The sequence below is a fragment of the Centrocercus urophasianus genome, unplaced genomic scaffold, assembly GCF_019232065.1.
Source record: "Centrocercus urophasianus isolate 14NV4802_14NV808 unplaced genomic scaffold, USGS_Curo_1.0 seq_10, whole genome shotgun sequence".
Taxonomy (NCBI): Eukaryota; Metazoa; Chordata; class Aves; order Galliformes; family Phasianidae; genus Centrocercus; species Centrocercus urophasianus.
In genome coordinates, this window is record NW_024884142.1 from 47,061,687 (window position 1) to 47,080,964 (window position 19,278).

The 19,278-nt window shown below is 39.3% G+C and overlaps 1 protein-coding gene across 6 annotated transcripts in view; it reads left to right on the forward strand.

Moving 5' to 3' along the window:
- AKAP7 (A-kinase anchoring protein 7) overlaps positions 1-19,278 on the forward strand; it is a 74,759-nt gene that overhangs the window by 51,473 nt on the left and 4,008 nt on the right. The window contains exon 8 of one of the 6 annotated variants that reach the window (XM_042816315.1): positions 14,601-14,916. The exons of 3 other annotated variants lie outside the window; for them this stretch is intronic. In XM_042816315.1, coding sequence (XP_042672249.1) covers positions 14,601-14,617 — 17 coding nt within the window. In that variant the 3' untranslated portion in view covers positions 14,618-14,916. Of the gene's footprint in view, positions 1-5,441; positions 5,818-13,583; positions 13,810-14,600; positions 14,917-19,278 lie in introns of those variants that run through there. 2 more of the 6 variants (XM_042816269.1, XM_042816308.1) reach the window with 2 other exon arrangements.

The following is a 19,278-nucleotide window of genomic DNA, read 5'->3' on the forward strand; positions in this document are numbered from 1 at the left end:
ACTCCTCCTGAAACCAGTTTTAACTGAATTCACATAATGCATTGGCCGTAAGCTAGAGAATCCCCTTTTACAGGTCTGGTTTGTATTCATTTTTGTTCCTCAGGAAGCTGTCCAGGCATAAATAAAATCAGAGGAGGTATCATCAGTCAAAATCATGTGTACACCGCCGATGCCATATATCTAGAAGGCAGCCTGAAGGAGTCTGCTGTTCATAGGTGTCTTTCCTTAACAGGTCATGGGATGAGGATGACTGTTATAAATTTTGCATGGGGAATATGACTGAACATTTTATACTTCAGAACTCTTTTTTAGCATATAGCAAGTATAGATTTCCTTTGTGTGAGAAGCAAGTTGCTAGTGCACCTCATTTCTAATGCACAGAGCAGAGGGGCACAGACAGCATTAGCAAGTGTGCTTTGAGACTGTTGTGCTGACAGAGAACCAAAGATACACGAGGGGTGGGTCCTCCTGCATCCCACTGCTCTCAATCCTCTCACGCTGCCACCTCTGTGCTTCCTCTCAGGCATCCCTTGTCATGCACCAGCTTTCCTCCTATGAGTTCTGTGAGCAACACACAGTGTGTATAGCATTTAGCACGACGTGACCTGAAGCTGCTTGTGATCTGACAGTGGTGTTTGGGGGATTGCACTGTGGCAAAATGAGAAGAGCATTGGAAGGGTAGGCTTGGGGCCTGCAGTGTCTGATGTGGGCGGCACATGCCCTGGAGAGGGGGAATAGGCACCGTTATATGGCACAGCTATGGGTAACTGAAGTGGGGAGGTCTGGTGATGGCTGAGATAAGAGTGTGGCGTCTGGCGTGGAGATAAAAACACAGAGGCAGCGCTGCTCTTTGTGTGGGAAGGAGGTGTGCTGAGATACCTTGGAAAGAGAAAAGTAGCGGAAGTGTTTGACAGGGGTAGTAAGTATTGGGCTTTGCCTTCAGCCCAGCACAGCCTGGTAAGAGAGAGAAGGAAAGAGCCAGAACTGTCCCTGTGTGTGCCAGCGCTGATTCTCATGTCCCGTGGCTTTGAGCCCAGCGTGCCATGTGTTGCCCTGCCCTCCGTAGCTGCTGTGTCAGCGGTTGCTGCCTCGATCGCTGCTCTGTGACAGCCCTGCCTGGCACTACAGGCATATGAGGGGAGGAAGGGAATGGCATTCATGTATGTTTGTCATCTTCTGTCATGCTATCATGATGGCCTTTAAACTGATTGCGCTGGGAAATTAACCTGAGCTTTTTATTTCCCTTGTGACAGTGATAGTAACAATCGCCTGGTTGTTTTGCACTAGAAACAATGAAGTTGGTAGGGCCATCGAAATTTGGCTTCCTATTCCTAGGAAGAGACTTCTTAAAAAAGTGTAAATTCCAAAAATACACTATGGAGTATATTATGTATGTGTGTGTGGTCTACAAATTCTTGATATTTCTGTGGTCATAAGGGAATTCTCTCCATGATAACCCTGGAGTTAGGCCTGGCATTGGTTTGCCTATGTTAGTGCTAAGCATGTTGGGTTTTTTTGTTTCATTTTCTCTCTATTATTCCATGCTTCAGTGCCCATTAGGAATTAATTACAGTGAATGTGTGAAGCTAGAGGTACCACCTCATTGTTTTCAATACATTTATTCCTTTCTTCCTTTGACTGAATTTTACTTGAAGTGTATCTTTGGTACATGCTGAGAAATTGCTTAATCGTGTGTTTATTTGATATGTACAAGTTCATAAACACACACTACATTTAAAACATATGGTACTGTGGTGGCTATGTATATGCTCAGGATTACCATACATATGTATGTTTGCATGTGATGCTTTTTTTTGTGTGTGGTTAAAAAAAAAAGAGAGCGTTTTATGAAATAAGTGGTGTTAAACTTCATATTAGCCCATTCGCTTCCTGGTTTGAGTCTTTCATGAATTAGCATGATTTAAAAAAAAAAAAAAAAACAAAAAACAAACAAACAAAAAAAAAAAACAGAGACTTGTAAATATTAAACATATACAAAATTACGTATCAGACAATTAGTGATATGATCATCACAGTAGAATATGAAACTTATTTGCACTGTAGAAGTTGAAATTTGCATCTTGGCAGGGCAGAGCATAACAATTTGAGCATTTATGTTTTGATTTAACGAGATCAAGCATTTAATGCAGAGTAGCTATCAAACAATAAATTATTTACTTATGATGTAGATTGAATATAATACCTGAAAATAGATGTGGAAGTAAGTAAATTAATACAGGAACTGGGGCTGCATACTGTCTAGGCAGGAATAAGGGAAGCTGAAACGCACAGCATGGCCAGCAAAATTCAATCTTGCTCTTTTGGGTTTGACCCAAAACTGCCAAAATACATCAAACTAGGGATTGCTTTCCAGAGTAAACGAAAGGTCAGTGGACAAAATGTGATCATTTTATTTAAGTAAGTCTTGAATTAATTTTGAAAATTCTAAAAGTTATGGTTGTAAATCAGTGAGTTGACTAAACTTTTAATGTGTTGGATAGGGGTTGACATGAATTATTTTGTATTTGTACTACATCCACAGAAAAGATGTATTGTCCAGCCTTCTGTCATGAGAGGCAGGACAGGTTTGCCTACCACAAGCAGTAAGTCAGTCTTTGTTGTTAAACAGTCCTTGAATGCTTGCCAAGCTGTCTAACTGGTTTCTGATACTGGTAACTGCTTGTCCAGCAGGCACATGTATTGGTGCATGACATTTTCACTTTCTTTTTCTGAGATTTTAACTCCTGGCTGCTCAATCTGATAGCCATTCAGATACCAGGAAGGCCCTACAGTTTTCCTATCTTCTTCCCTGTATATGACAACACACGCTCATTATCTGAACTTGGTAAATCCTCCATTCTTCAGTGCTTCTATTCTTTCTGGTCTTGACATTCTTTCTGGGCAATATTGTTTCAATTCCTACACATCTTCATATGTGTAGGATATGAAGATACATGCAACAAAGTTATGCATGATGTGGATAAAGAAACAAACAATTTGAAGGAGAGGTATGTGTGTTCCTCAAAATGACAGCTTGAATAATAATTATTGAATAATAATAATTAGGTGTTGTTAATCTTTTTTTTCCATTCGTAAAGCTTCTGAGTGACCACAGTGAGGTTTCTAACGTTGCTTCCATTTTCTGCTGGAAGAAAATGGACACAGGAGACAACGATCCCACAGACTTTCTAAACAGTAAAGAAATATGGTGCAATGCTGAAAAACATGTCGTGATTGTGTCGTTAGTTCCTTTAGGATTTGGTGGCCCCATCCAAAACTAATTGCTCAATACTTATAAGTCAAAGTTGAAAAGTACACAAATCTCTCTCCTGCTGCCAATGATGTTAGGCTTAATGATCAAGGCTGTAAGCCTAAGCAAGATTTGGTGATATCCAAGGCTGTCATTCGCGTTTGTGAAGTATGATTGTGGATACTTGTTTGTCAAATCTTGGGATTCACGTTGGTTTAGGAAATAATTCCTGCAGTAATGGGGGAATTGTACGTATCAATACAGAAAAAGAGAAAGCAGAGATTTAGAGAAAATCCGGCGGGTAAAACAGAGGGGTTAGTTGTACTGGTAAGTTCAGCTTCATTGCAAGGTGTCCTAGAGGGGATGGTAGAAGAACAAGCTTTCAAATAGGAGGAAGCAGACTTGAAAACAAAAAACAAAGAAACCCACAAAAGCAAATAAAGCGCTAACAACATATATGCCTACTTATGGCCTCAAAAACAGAAAAGTGTAGTTATCTTGAAAAGAATAAAAATAAAGGTGACTGCAAAAGTGGGGATTGTAGAATGACATTAGGTGTATCCTTATGCCTTTATGCAAGCCTTCCTCAAACTGAAGTGTCCCTACATTGTGTTTATTTAATTAAAATTACTTATTGCTTTTAGAAAGTAGCCCTGCAAGGTACAAACACACATTGCTGAAATTTTTTTTCCACTATCTATAGTTGTTTGAGCTATATTTGGCATTTGATTGAAAAGAGAAAATCTTTTTTTTTTTTTTTCTCTCCCTTTATGTTTAATAGAAAGATAAGTAAAAATTTAGTCCTATAAGCATAAGTATCCTATGGTAAGAAATTGACCTTTTGAATTCCATTTTTGTGTCAATTTTTATTTGAGTGTAAGGAATTCTGGAGCACAGAACTATACTATTTTTAGAATTAGGCTACATTTTCGTATTTCATGAAGGTACAGCAGACTGTCTTACCTTATAATGTGTTAGACTGCAGATGTTGGGATCCCTTCCACATTTCTGTCAGGATGTTTTATGTTAAATGAATTACAACTAGGAATTCCGGACATGAATCAAGTCAAGTGTGATTGCCTTGCTATTAAATTATGTTACTGGGGGTGGAGGGAGGTGGAGCAGCAGTGTTTATTACAGAGTTTATTTAGAAATATGGCAGAAGTGCTGCTTTCCTGAGTAGAAACATAAGCAAAGGCAGGAAGTTCTTAGGTACGTAATCTAAAAAAGTCCACGGTAATATGTAACTGCTTTTAACTACTTTAAATTGTGGTTTTGGTTAGAAGTCAAATCTTTCATGTAACATGTACTTACATATCAAATGAAAATGTGTATGAAGCCTAAGACCTTGTGTGGAGGTGCTTAGGACCACAGTGATCCTTTTCTGCTGAACGCTGGGAAACTTCAATGAAGTCTTTAACCAAACCTATCTTTATTAAAGGAGTCATCATATCTATACTAAAGGAGCCCATCAGAAGAGGGGTGGCCAGCAGGGACAGGGAGGTGATTGTCCCCTTCTACTCTGCTCTTGTGACGCCCCATCTGGAGTACTGTGTCCAGGTCTGGAGCTCCCAGTACAAGAAAGACAGGGAGCTGTTGGGGAGGGTCCGGAGGAGAGCCACAAAGATGATCAGGGGACTGGAGCACCTTCCCTATGAACACAGGCTGAGGGAGCCGGGCTTGTTCAGCCTGGAGAAAAGAAGGATGCGGGGTGACCTCATTGCAGCCTTTCAGTAGCTAAAGGGAGCCTACAAACAGGAAGGGAATCAGCTCTTTGAAAGGGTAGATAGCAGCAGGACAAGGGGAAATGGTTTTAAGGTGAGGGAGGGAAGATTTAGGTTGGATGTCAGGGGGAAATTCTTTACAGAGAGAGTGGTGAGGTGCTGGAGCAGGCTGCCCAGAGAGGTTGTGGATGCCCCTGGAGGTGTTCAAGGCCAGATTGGATGGGGCCCTGGGCAACCTGGTCTAGTATTAAATGGGGAGGTTGGTGGCCCTGCCTGTGGCAGGGGGTTTGGAGCTTCATGATCCTTGAGGACCCTTTGGCCGTTCTGTGATTCTGAGTTAAAGAATTACCTTTGAGAAGTTGGGAGGAATTTTCAATTATAGTAAAGGGAAGACCAGGATGATCTAATTGGTGTAGGTGACTAGTTCAGTGGTGGGACACATAACCAACATTTCTCCTTGATGACAGTGAGAAGAAAATTCAGAAGAACCTGATGGAAAACTTTGAGACAGAGTGCTAAAATGTCATGTTAGTATATTTGAATTTTTCGTGAACTCAAGGGTCTCATTTTCAAAAAGTGTATGATCGGAGAATCAACCACCAAGCGACTTGTGACTCAGTAGAGCAAGATGAGAAAAGTGCTGAGATCACTGAGTGCTACAGTCTGTTACAGCAATACCTTGATTGTTTCTTTCTTCCACAACCTCACTGGGAGCCTGCTGCAGAAAATGTCTGTTCTGATGGTGAAGACCCTTTGAAAACTTCCCTTCTGGATTTATTTGTGGCTGCAATCTATTGTATGAGCATTGACCATTAGCTCAAGCATCTAAGGGTAAATAGTTTAATGTCATTTTATAATAAGCACAGTTGTGAAATCACTGCTGTGAACAAGTGGTCAAAATAAGGACGTTTTTGACTTTTGAATGACACACATGATTTTGTATACATGTTTGCATAGGTTCATTGTATTGTGTTGAAATCATATGTTTGATTTCCGTACGGAGGCCAAGAGCCTCTATTTGCAAGCTACTTTTCATGTGAAAACCTCCACAACTGTTAGCTTCCAAAAATCTGTTTAAATTACAGGCAGAGTGGAGTGTAATGTAACAATGCCTTTAACGCTCCCGTTTGCTGTGATTATATTCATCTTGGCCCAGATGTAGGAATTGTGTGATACTTGGCATGCCCACCTCTTGGATAAGACCATGGAGTTGAAAACTGGACACATATTTGGTAATCCTGCCAGTGCCTTGTAGTGGATTGCTGGAAGCTGCCTTCTTTTACAGTGAGTTCTAGTTAGAAATACATGGTTATGTGCAGTGCTTATTAACAACACATTTTAATATTGTTGTTGCAATTTAATGTTGATAGAAACAAAGCTGTTAGCCTGGCAGTTGTTAAGTTAGCAAACAGTAGTGGCTGTAAGGCCATAAAACCCCATTCTCTTTTAAATTCAGAAGTGTTGACAAAAGTGTTTGCTGATCCCACGTGGTCATTGTTGCCAGTATTGTTGGTCATACAGTGGTGATGTATGCTACATTTACTGCTCCATAGCAGAGCAGATTACATGAGCCATCCTTTAAAGCAAAATCACCTCAGTGAGGTAAAACACTTCTCCATTACTAACCCATCTCGTTTTTCTTGAATTGAATTAAGGAATTCTCCAAACCTGTGGGGCAGATGATGGTAAGAACCAGCTAGGTATAACTTCTTCCAGTGTAGGACTGGATCAAGTAAAAAATACCTTTGTGTTACATCAGGAATATATGGGCTCAATCTTGGAAGGTACTGACCAGCCTCGATCCTTTGTGAACATGTGCATGCAATAGTGCTGTCATGTTGCTGCCAGGAGGGATGTTGGGAGGGACAAGTAGATGAAACTTTTCTTGCAGGGGAAAGGATTGGAAGTATAGACATTATGGTCTTTCTTGGTTGACTCAGTAATGTTTGTATTGGTAATCATATTTAGGTATAATTCCCTTAGCACAGTGAAAAGGATTCTGCTTGGTTTAAAATACTAAGCTTTGCTTCAGTGCAGGCTGATCTGCTAATACTCATGGATAAAATATAAAACAAATAGCTGAGAGGTTTCCTCCTTGGTGATCGTCAGAAGCCACACAGATGTGTTCCTGGGCATGCTGCTTTGGGTGGCCCAGTTAAGCAGAAATTGGACCAGATGGTCCCTGCTGACCTTGAAAGTTCTGTGATTCTGAGATAGACATCAGATGGGACTCAAATGGAGAGAACAACTAGTTGTAGTCGTAATGCTTTTTGGGAAGTGCAACAAGAATGGTTGGAAGGACAAATCTCTGAGAGGGGTTTATGGACTGTGCATCTTTCTCTTGCCATTCCTCCCAGTATTATCGTTTCATGGCTGCTGCCCCAAAAATAAAGTGCTGTACTTCTCCTGGCTTAAAATGTTCTGTAAGTGTATTATGCCTGTGTTTCACAAGAAGTTTACCTTCACGTTTGTTTACTTTCCCATTCTCTTTGTATCTTCCAAAACATAATTCTCTGAGAATTCCAGAACTGGGTTTACTGAGAAAGAAATCATAGTTATGCCAGTCTGGGAATGTTGAAAGTCGTGGAAGAAAAATGCAGTGAATGAATCAAGTTCATATAACGTTTCTGCTGTGAAGAGCATTCTGTGATCCATTTATGTATTTTCAGGTAAAATAATCTATTTCATTATACAAGAACAAGTTCTTCATTGTTTAGTCATTAGTGCTGCAGTGGATAACTCAATTTTGAGTCTTTTTTTTTCATTAGTAAAGATGAGAGATTATATTGACATTGTTTTGTTTATAGATTATGGGAAGGGAGCTTATGATCTGAGTTAGCCAATACAGAGATTACCACTGCTGGAACTAATCAGTACTCATCAGTCTAACAGTGGATAGGGAAAAATGAACTATTTATTACATTATAACTGTATAGCTCTTTCTGGGCAGAAATCAAGCATAGTAAGAGACTATGCAGTATTGGTGCACTGTAAAGAACAAGAAAGAGAATCTTCTGTCAAGGAGAGGGACCTTCCCTAATGCTTATTTTACTGCAGGTTGATGCAGTGCATTAATTCTGTCACTTGTTTTTTTTTACATTTACTATCTATTTCAAAATTTATGCTCAAGTAACTTTTTAGCACACTTTGCTACAGGGTCAGGCAGTCCAAATGGAGAGGTAATGCACTGGAAACTTGCTTATGTGGAGACATTTCTCACCGTGACATTAGACACATGTTTTGTTTATTGTTTCTGGTAGGTATTTCATTCAGAGAACTGCACGAATGGAACAGCAGATTGCAAAATAAAAATAGTGTGTTCTCATTCTACTGAGCACACTTAGTGCTCCTTCAATTAAACTGATTGGCAAATGTTTGATGCAGCAGGAAACTTTTGTAGATGCAGAATTGAGCTTTAAATTTCTTTGGTTGAAGATGTCAGTTTAAATTCCATCCACTGTAGGTCACTTCCTTGCCTGGCTGGGCAGCAGGCAGAGAATGCCTAAGAATATATCCAAAACATTCTGTATGGCAGTCTAGGGAGAAGGAAGCTTTACGGTAGCTTGCAGTGTGAGCAAATTCTGCTGAGGTAGATTTCAAGCAGCCCTGGGCGTTTCTGTGGGGTAGCAGCTGCCATGGCAGATTACAGCTGGCAATTGCATTTAATATTCCAAATGATGCTGCTGCTTGATTCAAAACACCAGAACAGTAGCACAGACCAAAGAATGGTGAATATCATCTTTCCTGGGGCAAAATCTTTCAACTGCAATTAGTTTGTGTATAGTAGATCTCCCACAGAGTTAGAATAAAAACTTGAATAGAAAATAAATATTTCTTTAATTATACTGGAATGGATAATAGCCTTTCACCAAATAATTAGTTGTTAACCAGTATCTGTCAATTGGCAATGTAGCATAAATAACAATTCACAGTGCTTTTGCCTGCAAACTTACTTCTGTACAATAAATATGATAGCTTTTTTATTAGTGACAAAATCTCATTAAATGTACATTAAAATTCCCAGTCAGTTAATAAAGATTATATTCATTTAAAATAATTTCAGTAATATGCCATTCAGATATTTCAGTGCTCGGGAGCTGTCTAAGAGGACACTTAGGCTGGAGTATTTCGTTAGAAGCAAGTTAAGTGTTTAGGGGTATTTGCTAAACATGCAAGTGAATCTGTCTCACGAAAGTGAGACAGATTATCTGGGGTGTGAATAAAGTGGTAGTGAAAATGTCAAGTGAAATCCTTAGCAGCTGTAAGTAAGAATAGTGCTGGTTTATACCAATCTAGGACCTGGCCTGCCAAGTGTCATGGCTGTGACATTCTGCTGGCATCCCTGGAGTTAAGGACTGCAGCAAGATGGATGGGAATATCAGCAAGACCATGTAGAAGTGGCCTTCTATAAATAGTATCAGGAGGGCTAGTTCAGATGGCAAGCCAACAAAGTGCCAGCTTCATCTGGAATCTACTTCGTAGCAAGAAGAGGAGGACAGGTTAAAAATGCTGTTCTTTCAGCCTCAGGCAGACAATGTCAGACTCCCTTGGAAGAAGGCTGGTGTTCTGCTCACAGCTGCTGGTGGAGACTTCCTGCACAATTTCTTCAAGTGAGAAGGCAGCAGGTCTGTAAGGAGAATAAGGCCACTTTAAATGTTCTGCATATACACTGTTGTCCTTAAGCAGTTTGTTTACTGCTATCCCATATTCTCTTGGGTTTGAAAGGGAGTATAAAGGACAGCAAAGGAAACAAATACAAGCATGTTTTAGGTAAACTTCAATAATTGTCCTCTATGCAGGTGTTCCATTTAAGCAGAGAAAGCATTGTGTTGAGTTTCTCATACTTCAAGTGAGCTGATCAAACAGTGTTGCTTGTTAGTGATAAAATGTGTTCTGTATTTACCACATACACGCTTAGATATGAGATATTCTGTCTTTTAAGCCGTTAAGATGATTTTAAGATAATCTCAGTAAGACCACTGCTGCAACAAAAGGAAGACAAGGCAAGACAGAGTGCTCAGAGCTGTTCTTGCTTCTCACTAATGTACTATTGAATAAAGCAAAATCTATGACATTGCTTGTATTGATTTCCCAAAGTGGAAATGAAACGCTGTTGCTATCACTGATACTATTAGGAGCTGCATTGTGTTCCCTTTGAACATAAGACAACATCCAAATAGCCTATTCTAAGGGAACTCCCCTCGCTTAGTACTGTTTCTCATATTCATATTAATTTTCACATGCTCTTTTCTCAACTTACTGAGCTGTATGTATGCTCTGGTATGGTGCCTTTCCCCTTGTTGTTAATTGAGAAAAAGAACTTGTGTCACTTGCAGCTCACCAAACAAAAGAAGGAGCAGTATGTTTTCTCAAGTCCTGTCAGACCTGCCCTGAAAAGTAGAAAGTGTCAGAGAACCTCAAGGGATATGAGTGATATCTCTGTGTTTCCTCATGTCTGAAGATTAAATCAGAAGTGCTGCAGAAGGATCTTAACATCATGGAAGAGGAAATTGGCTGTGTTGTACCCACAGCTTTATCAGAGTCTCAAGCCAAATCCTGTCTCTGTCAGTTGCATTATGAGCTGCTGCTGCACTGCATTATGTGTTCTTGGTAATATTGGTTGCTTGTGCTGGTAAATCAGAGCTTGGTACAGATCTGGCTCTTGAGAAAAAGCACTTTTGAAAATAACACATGGCAGTGCCCAGGTGCTTGCATCCTTGAGTCACTGTGGTGGTGTGGGCCCAAGCTGGCTTCTGCTAGCAGGCCTCAGTGTCAGAGAGCAAACAGTGGCACTTGCAGCTCGCCTGTGCCAACACAGTTGTGTGTGTCTTAATCAAACACTGGGCTGAGGGAATCATTTTCACATTGCTCTAATGGTTTGTCTAATAGCAAAGGAGAACCTAAGCTGTATTTTCCTTCTTCGCTCAGAAATGAAGTGTGAGCAAACCCAAATTATGGCCAGACAAGAAGCATGATGTGCTGAACATTGAATACTGTTCTCTCTTATCAGATACAAACAGCTCCCTCAATTTGCAAAACTCATTTGTTTCTGCTGTTGAATTGCTATATGACAGGTCATGCTGTAGCCTGGTCCCCATGAGCTCAGGCCGAAGTCAGTCACTGCATGCAAATCCTAATATATGGAGAAAAGCATGCATTACAGAACACAGTCACAGTAGGGGAAAAGTGTTAAAAGCCATTATGTAGTGGTTGTAGTGTAGTGGTTGTCTACTCCTTCCTAACCTGATGTTTTAAATGGGCTTTTTTTTTTCCCCGTCTTAATTGTAATGCTTAATGCTAGCTAATTGTGTGCTTTGTTTTCTAGTGGAGAGTGGTATTCTTGGAAGCAGCGAGGCGTGTTTTAACCTTTAATCCAGAAAATGTTGAAATAGTAAATATACTTAAAAAAAACTGCACTGTGTCTCTTAAAGATGTCATATAATTAAAAAAGAGAAGACAACTAACTTGCTTCATTTTGGCTTATTAGAAAATGTAATCTGGGTAAATAATCCCAGTCACTCAGACTTGACTTGACATTTCCATTCTGACCTGGAATGACAGGAAGACTGTACTCTGCCTTCTTTTGAAAAAAGGCTTCATCCGTAGAAAATATTCGCCATTGGGAAGGAAAAGAAAACCCCAAATCTTCTCTCTTTTTCCCTTTTAGCAAGATAATACATCACTGTGCCTACTGCTGCATTTTAGCATAAAAGGAAATGCATGTGGTGCAAATTAAGTCTGCCCTGGGAAGATCGGAGTCTTTTCTGTCTGGGAAGCCCAGAGGCACAAGGCGGGGCTGAGCAGAGTACAGATGGAGGGCATCTCTGTGTGAGGGGTGCTCACGTGGAACAAGTCAGAAGGGTTGCTTTCTCACCGGAAGATAATGCTTCAAAATTATGGCAACCCAGGCAGCTTCACTTCCAGAAAATGGCTGGGAAACTGTGGAGCTGCAAACCCAGAAGGCAGGAGGAGGTTAATTTGATTAAGCAACTGTTAAGATAGTGCAGGATTACTTCTGTTACATCATGCATAATAGGAACAAGAGGGAACATTTTGTATATATTTTGGGGAAAGCTTCCTTCCAGTGACAGATGCTGGGCTGCGGAGCAGACTCTACATTTTGCAATATTGTGACTGGGATTTTCAGATGAATGCAGACAAACAAAGCAGGCAAGGCAAACAAAGGTCCTTGGTCCAGTGAAGTGGTCCTTTAGATAACACTGGGCTGTTACTACTTGTTAAACACTAGGCAAAAGGGAAAATAAGGGATCTTGTATCTTGTAAAGTATTGTAGTAAGGGTACTGACGTGTTGTTCAGCAGCTAGTTATTATTGGTTTAGTACTATTTCTAATCTTTTCTGCTATTCCTAAGATTTGGGTAAAACTGTCTTTTCTGTTCCCTTAAGCTTGAATTGTGAAACTAGGAGAAAAGACTGAGATTTAGGGAGAGTTCTGGGTGTTGGAGAGCTGTTATGTATGCTCTGGAAGTCAAACTGAAGAAAGGGATATGCAGTTACTCTGCATTTATTAAAGGAAAATGGACTGGATGTCACGGATGTTGTTTAAGTTTACCCTCTACCAAAGGAAATGTTTTGAGTATAGACTAAGTCCCTGGGCCTTTACCTGGAAGTGTGACGTATTGGCCACACCTGTGGCATTTCCAAACTCTTGCAATGGGTGGTTCTTTCAGACCTGTAGTTCTGATGTTAGCATACATAGCTGAACTTCTGTCAGGCCCATAACCCAGTGTGAAACCCTCATGAACCTCAAGAATGTTGTTTTAAATTGGTATAGAGAAAATTTGCTCCTTATTTTGAATCTTGTCTGGATTCCAATGCCCAAAGTCTCAAAATCCTCCATTAGCTTTATCATTCCTGCTGATGGCTTAATCCCTTTGAATATCTTCCCATCTCAGGTAGAATCCATTTGGCCACTTGCTTCATTTCCTGTGAGTTAAAATACTGAGATATGGATAATTCATTTACTCTCTCTGGAGAACTTGTATCCTCTCGCTAAGCGAAATGCTTTATGTCATGGTCTATTATGATGTTACTCATTCCGTTTCACATCGTAGCAATAATTTTTTGAATGGCATTTTATTCAATTTTCCACTTTAGTACAAAGCACAAGCATTGAACAAAGCCGTATTGAGTATCAGGCATGGGTTTTGCAGCACTTCTGAGGCTGAGAGGAAACAGCAAATGAGAAACATGTTTTTCTGTCTTTAAAATCCATTACCACTCAGTGTAGATTAGCGCAATCATAAAAGTTTCTCTCTCCTCTCTTTTTTCCGCTCTCCCTTTACTTTTCACAAACGCATCAGTAATAGAGTGCGAGAGGCTTTTTTCAGCACACAAAAAAAAGTTTGTTCCTGTAGTATAATATGAGACTGAGGTGAGTTTCAGGGATAGAGCACCCTTCTCGAGTCTGGGGTTATCTTTTTTGTTAATGAGAAATCTATGAAATGAGAAATACACATGCAGCGTATGCGTATTTTGAAAGGCTTGATCCTCTGATTTGGTTAAGTAAATACTACTTTCTGTTACCTCCACCTTGTGTGCTCTCACCCACCGTGGGTATTTGCACTTACAAACGGACTGAAACATAAGGAGTGAGGGCCTTGAACAACAAGGACAGAGGGCTTGGTACAACACAGCCCAGGCTGCTTGGGGCACTGCCTGTAACGCAGCGTGGTGAGTAACTCTGTTGCAAATGAAGCTTTGAAAGGTGAATTTAATTGCCTGGAACCATTCTTTAAGCCATATACTAGGCATAAAATAAGAAGAGATTACAGGATTAGATTTTGGATGAAAACTTGTTGTGTGGTAAGATGTGTCCAAGTATAAGCTCCCACATCAGTGATGTGTCCAAGTGTAAGCTTTCACGCTTTTCAGTGACAGAATAGCTGGATCGTTGTGGTGCCGCACCCAGGCTATGAGGACAGGCGGATCTACAGGTGCTCTGAACGACTACTTCTGATGCAGGAAATCCCAAAACTGTGAAAGATATTATTTGTTCTTAAGGAGAAACATTGCCCATCTTCTTCCTAATACTCATCTTGTGGAAATTCACTTAGTCTTTCTAGCCAGAAGAAGATGTGGAAAACATAAAGGCAAAGTGAACTGTTGAAACAAATGCATTGCTTTAACAGGACTAAAGAAAAAAAAATACTGCTTTATTTTTTCAAGGCTAGTTCTGAATATAGTGAAGAAAAATGCAAAAACACTTTTTAGCTTGAATATCAAACCCTTATTTCCTTTACCTTGAGTTGACAGAAGACGATGAAAAACATTGCTTTAAAGTAAGAGAGGGTGAAGAGGTGAAGATGAAACTCCAGGTTAGAAGTATTTAACGTGACAGAAATAAAGGACCAGGACTAGCATAAATAAGCAGTTCTCTACTGATGCTAAGAGGACAAGATTATAATTATTAGGATGCTAAAGAGTTGGGAATACTCTGCAGTTAGAGCAAATAAAATTTGAGAATGGACAACAGAGTAGAAATAGAACAGAATTTTAAGGCATGTTAGTGAGCAACCTGTTGTGGTACAGAGTGTGAACTGGTAAAAGTTATGATGGTTAGTTCAGTTTATGTCATTGCTGACATTTTTTGAATTTCTTTCATAGAAATGCCACTGGAATAGACTGGCTCGCTGACTATAAGGAAGTAGAAAGATGTGGGGAAGAGAGAGAAGTATTCTTTTGCTGCAAGAGTGTGTTTTTGGAGCTGTAGTGAATCTTGTGAAGGAAATGTTGCTATTATGTTGAGAATATTGGTTATCTTCTTAAGGTGTTTTCTGTTGTTTGACGAAGAAAATGTTTTTACAACTATTTCATTTTTAGCATTGGAAGGTTGTGAACAATGAGGCCCCCTGGCTTAAACAAATAATTGAAACTCAGTGATTCTTGATTTTTAACAGTAAGACAGACTCTAGAATAAAATTTTGTTTGATTATTAAATGCTTGTTGATGAATTTAAGATATATGTACTATCAAACACTAAAAATAAAATAAAAAAAGTGTTACCTTCTAGTATGCTTTTTTTTTTTTTTTTTAACCTAATCTGCTTGGTTTGTTTGAAAGGTTGATTGCATTAAATTTAGTTTCTTCCTTTAGTAATCTTCCTTCTTTTTTTCTTCCTTTAGTAATCTTCCCTTTCTTATCTTCCTTTTTTTTTTTTTTTTATTTATTTAAATGAAGTGGTATCTGTACACTATGCTCTGACAACACGTTCTGGATTCTTGTGAATTAGGTCAACTGTTGGCAAACTGTGATCATACATTAGAATTATTAGCTACTTTTTAACTACGGTGACTCTGATTTCATATAGCCTAGGTGACTGGAACCCTATGACAGACCAATTACTTAAGACCAAATGATTGTCTGAATTATTTGCTTAACAAACTAGACCTTTTTTTTTTTTTCTTTAGGAATGCTCATAACTGACATTGCATCCTTCAGTGCTTGTAGGAGAAAGGATAGGTTTAGCAGAGCATGTTGTGTTTCTCCACTTGTAAGAAGAGATGGTCAGAAATCTTAGATCACTGAACTTTGAAGGATTTTGTCTGAAATAAAACAAACTTTTGCCAAGTTAACTAAGCCTCCAAATTGAAGGCAGCCTGCAGATATTCTTGCTTTCATCATAAAAACTGGCAAAAGCGTCATATTCCCTGAACAGCTGCAATAGCCTGAATTTCCTCTGCACTTGAAATTCATAATTGTTATGGTTTTATTTTATTGTAGGCTAAATCACGTAAATTAACACATTAGAAACCCATGCATTCAGCGTGAAGGGTTAGTGTTGCTTTGTTAGGCAGTTCTGTGTATACAGAAAGAAATTCTTAAAACCAAACAAGTTTTTTTACATGTCCAAGGTGAGCTAAACTAGCTGTATTACATGCTTAGTGTCATTTATGGGAACATGCAGTAATGCAGTAATGTTACTGTAATGTCATAACAACATTGTAATTTCACCCTTCCTCTCACTGCTTTATTTGTGCCAATATCTTAAGTGACCACTGGAGACATTTCATGGAAGCCCTTCCTAATTAACAAGGAATTGTTTAGGGTTGCGATTTTCCTGCTGATGGTTATTGTGTTGATTAGATATGGGCATGAGCTCTTGTTTGTGTTCATTTCTTCAAAACCATGATCTTGACTGTGCTGGATGATTTACAGTCTGCTACAAGGGTGGAAAGCATACAGTCCAGTGAGTGGTCATAGCCTGAAATTCAGCTCGTTATGGACTGTAGGTTCTGTCTTAGTGGGATGAAGGTAGTGGTATTTTTTTAATGCTGTAGTTCTGTTAGTATATGTGACCTACCAAATTTATCTGAAAGTCCTTAGCAAAGAGGGTGTTCAGCACGTTGGTCTGATGCCAAGAACACTGCAGTTTTTTGTGCCAGTATGGGAATCTTATTCCCACTAAAGTCAATGAGATTTACTTTAATGTTGAATTAGATTCTGCAGGCACAAAGGTATATCACAGTAAGAACGAGGTACTTCCATGGGTTGTAGCAGGGCACGGCAGCCTTGCAGTAGTCTACATCTGCCTGGGTACTGTGAGTGTAGATCTTCTCCTGGTAACCTGGGAATAGTAAACCACGGTAAAGACACAAACACTGAAGTCACAAACTGTATGGATTCACATGGCTGAAATCTGTCTGACTTTGCCTTTATTGGCCTCTTTCTGTTAGCTCCAAACCCATCATAGAAATCACTGATAGTTGTCTGCTGACGTTCCTTAGTCCATCAGTAATTTGGGTGGTTGTCTCTTCCCTTCCTATCTCACCATACTATGTGGTAGCAAATCCTTTGCCTCTGTACCAGGGGAGCATAATCAATTAACTGATGGTGGGTGATTATTAAGACTTAGAGTGGACTCCTCAGTCATTGCAGGATCTCAGACAGAAAGAGATTCCTTCACTGAAGTACAAAGTTTTGTGCACGTGCAGCAGCAACTTGGCTCACGATTTGGGTGTCAGCAAGAGGCACAGTGTAAGTAGAAAAATGGTATTTTCTAGCATTTAGGAGGAATTTTATAAAGTTTAGTTTTTGAAAGGGTGCCAGAATCCTTTGTGGATTTTCTTGTTTCCAGATTTTGTAAAGAGTATTAGAAATTGATGAACTAGTGGGAGACAGAGGCATTTCTGTTACCGCAAAAGTCCTCAGGGCATTCATTGCCTATAACCCCTGTCCTCAGAAAACAGTCTTTCCAGCTCGTCTCATCCACCTATGTGAATTACCAGCACTCTCCTTTATAATTTGCCCCATGTTGGCATCATTGTTCAGTGATGAAAGTCTGTTGAAAGCAAAAACAAAATGCGGTGTGTTAAGGCCGTAAAGCAAGGACTGCAGAAGTTTGTCTTAGAATATAGCTGATTAAAGGCTGTAAAACTGTCTTTTCTTGTAAAATGGATGTATAGATGGCTCTTTTACTGAAATGTCCTGCAAAAATGGACAAGTAGGATAAACAGGATTTGATCCCAGTGACTGTTCTGCCTCTCTCCAAACCTGAAATGCTCACATAGGTATCTAACTCGGGCTGAACAAGGACTGCAGCATCTGATTTGTTCCAAGGCTAGCTTTCAAAATTCAGTTAATGGTCTTGTAAAAATGTCAGGGAGCATCAAATTGGAAAGTAAACCTAATCCCATGGAGTTGTTCAGCAGTGAGTTTGAATCTAAACTTAGATTTCGTTTCAGGACTCCTATTCATGTCTGTGACTGCAGCAGCATGTTGTGGGATCATAAATCCTTGTTTGAATAATTCTGTGCACTTCACAGTCCCCTTTTGGAAAAAAAAGTGTGGCCATTTCAGGATAACAGGCTTGCTTCAGTTTTAGTAAATAATAAAAAGGATGCATGCATTGAGTCATATTCACAGAATAAGAATTTGTTTTCATCTTCCAAAAATTACCAAACTCAGGGATAAAATGGAGGCTTTGTTTTGTTTCTATTCTAAGACATATGCAAGATGGGAAACATTTTTTCGTGCATAGGCACAGGAATAAATCAGCGGTCCATAGTCCATACTAACAGACACACTATGGATGTAAATACAGTGCACTTGGTATATCTGTTCCCTTTTTCAGATATCTCTCAGATTGGAGATTACAGTCAAAGTAATGCTGAATTTTTAAACCTCCTTTTTGAATCTAAAACATGCATACGAGCAATGACTTTTTGCTGATATTCAGAAAATGACAGTCTACGTTGTTGCCTGCAAGCAACAAATGCAGCATGGAGAAAAATACATGGAGTAGACGTATACATAAAAATTTAAGTAAAAATAAATGATCAATACCTGTTGTTATTGCCTGACCTATTTCATTTTGTTAATGGTCATGAATAGAAATGCTGCTAGAGTACACAGCTGCCTTGCCAATGAACTTCAGTACTGTGCACACGCATACACAAAGTGCTATTTAGGGAGTCTGAAAATGTAAAGAGATGTAATGAGTGAATCCTATAGCCACATGTGCCAGGCCACTGAAGTGTCTGGAAGATAAATCTAGGCTTTCTCTTGCTAGTGGGACGTGTGCACACCGTACATCAGCCAGATCCTATGGCAATCTTCCCAGTGGGAGTGGAGGACTTAAGGAGTACTACAGGCTGTTGGTGAGCCACAAACATCTCAAAATATTAAAAATATAGAAAATTTTAAAAGCAGTTCTGTGGCTTTCTAAAGTGTACTTCTAGAAGGCTCATTTTAGATCTTTTTTCATGCTTGACAGATTACACAGCAAACCATCTACTTGCATCTAGATGCATATATATATATATATATAATATTATTTATTTGTGAACTCAAAACCTATGTAGAAGTGACAACTGTTTAATAAGAACACGGGAAATATTTGTGGGAGAACAGCTCTGTTCATTTCAACAATGTAAAATACAAAAAAAAAAAACCACGTAACATACTGTAAGTAAAATGATTCTGAATAACTGCAGTCACAACTGTTTTATGTTATCTGGAGGCCTCTGTTGCTGATTGTTCATATTCTGCATATTAAATACTATTAGGTCAAGTGCCAGGGCTGCTGAGCACCTATTCCCATCGATTTTGTTTATAGAATTCCTTGGACAGATCATTAGAGCTGCGTGAGTAACAGTTTCTGTGATTCACTGGCAGTTCTGAGAAATAAAAAAACTCTTAGCTGGAAAGCAGTATTTTTTCTAGTAAATAAATAGACTGTGACAACCAAAACATTTTGTTTCAGTTCTGAGCATCTTTAATAAAAGCAGAGGAAATTTGAAATCAAAGGGCTGCATTCAGAGGAGCCTGAGGGATCGTCTCATAG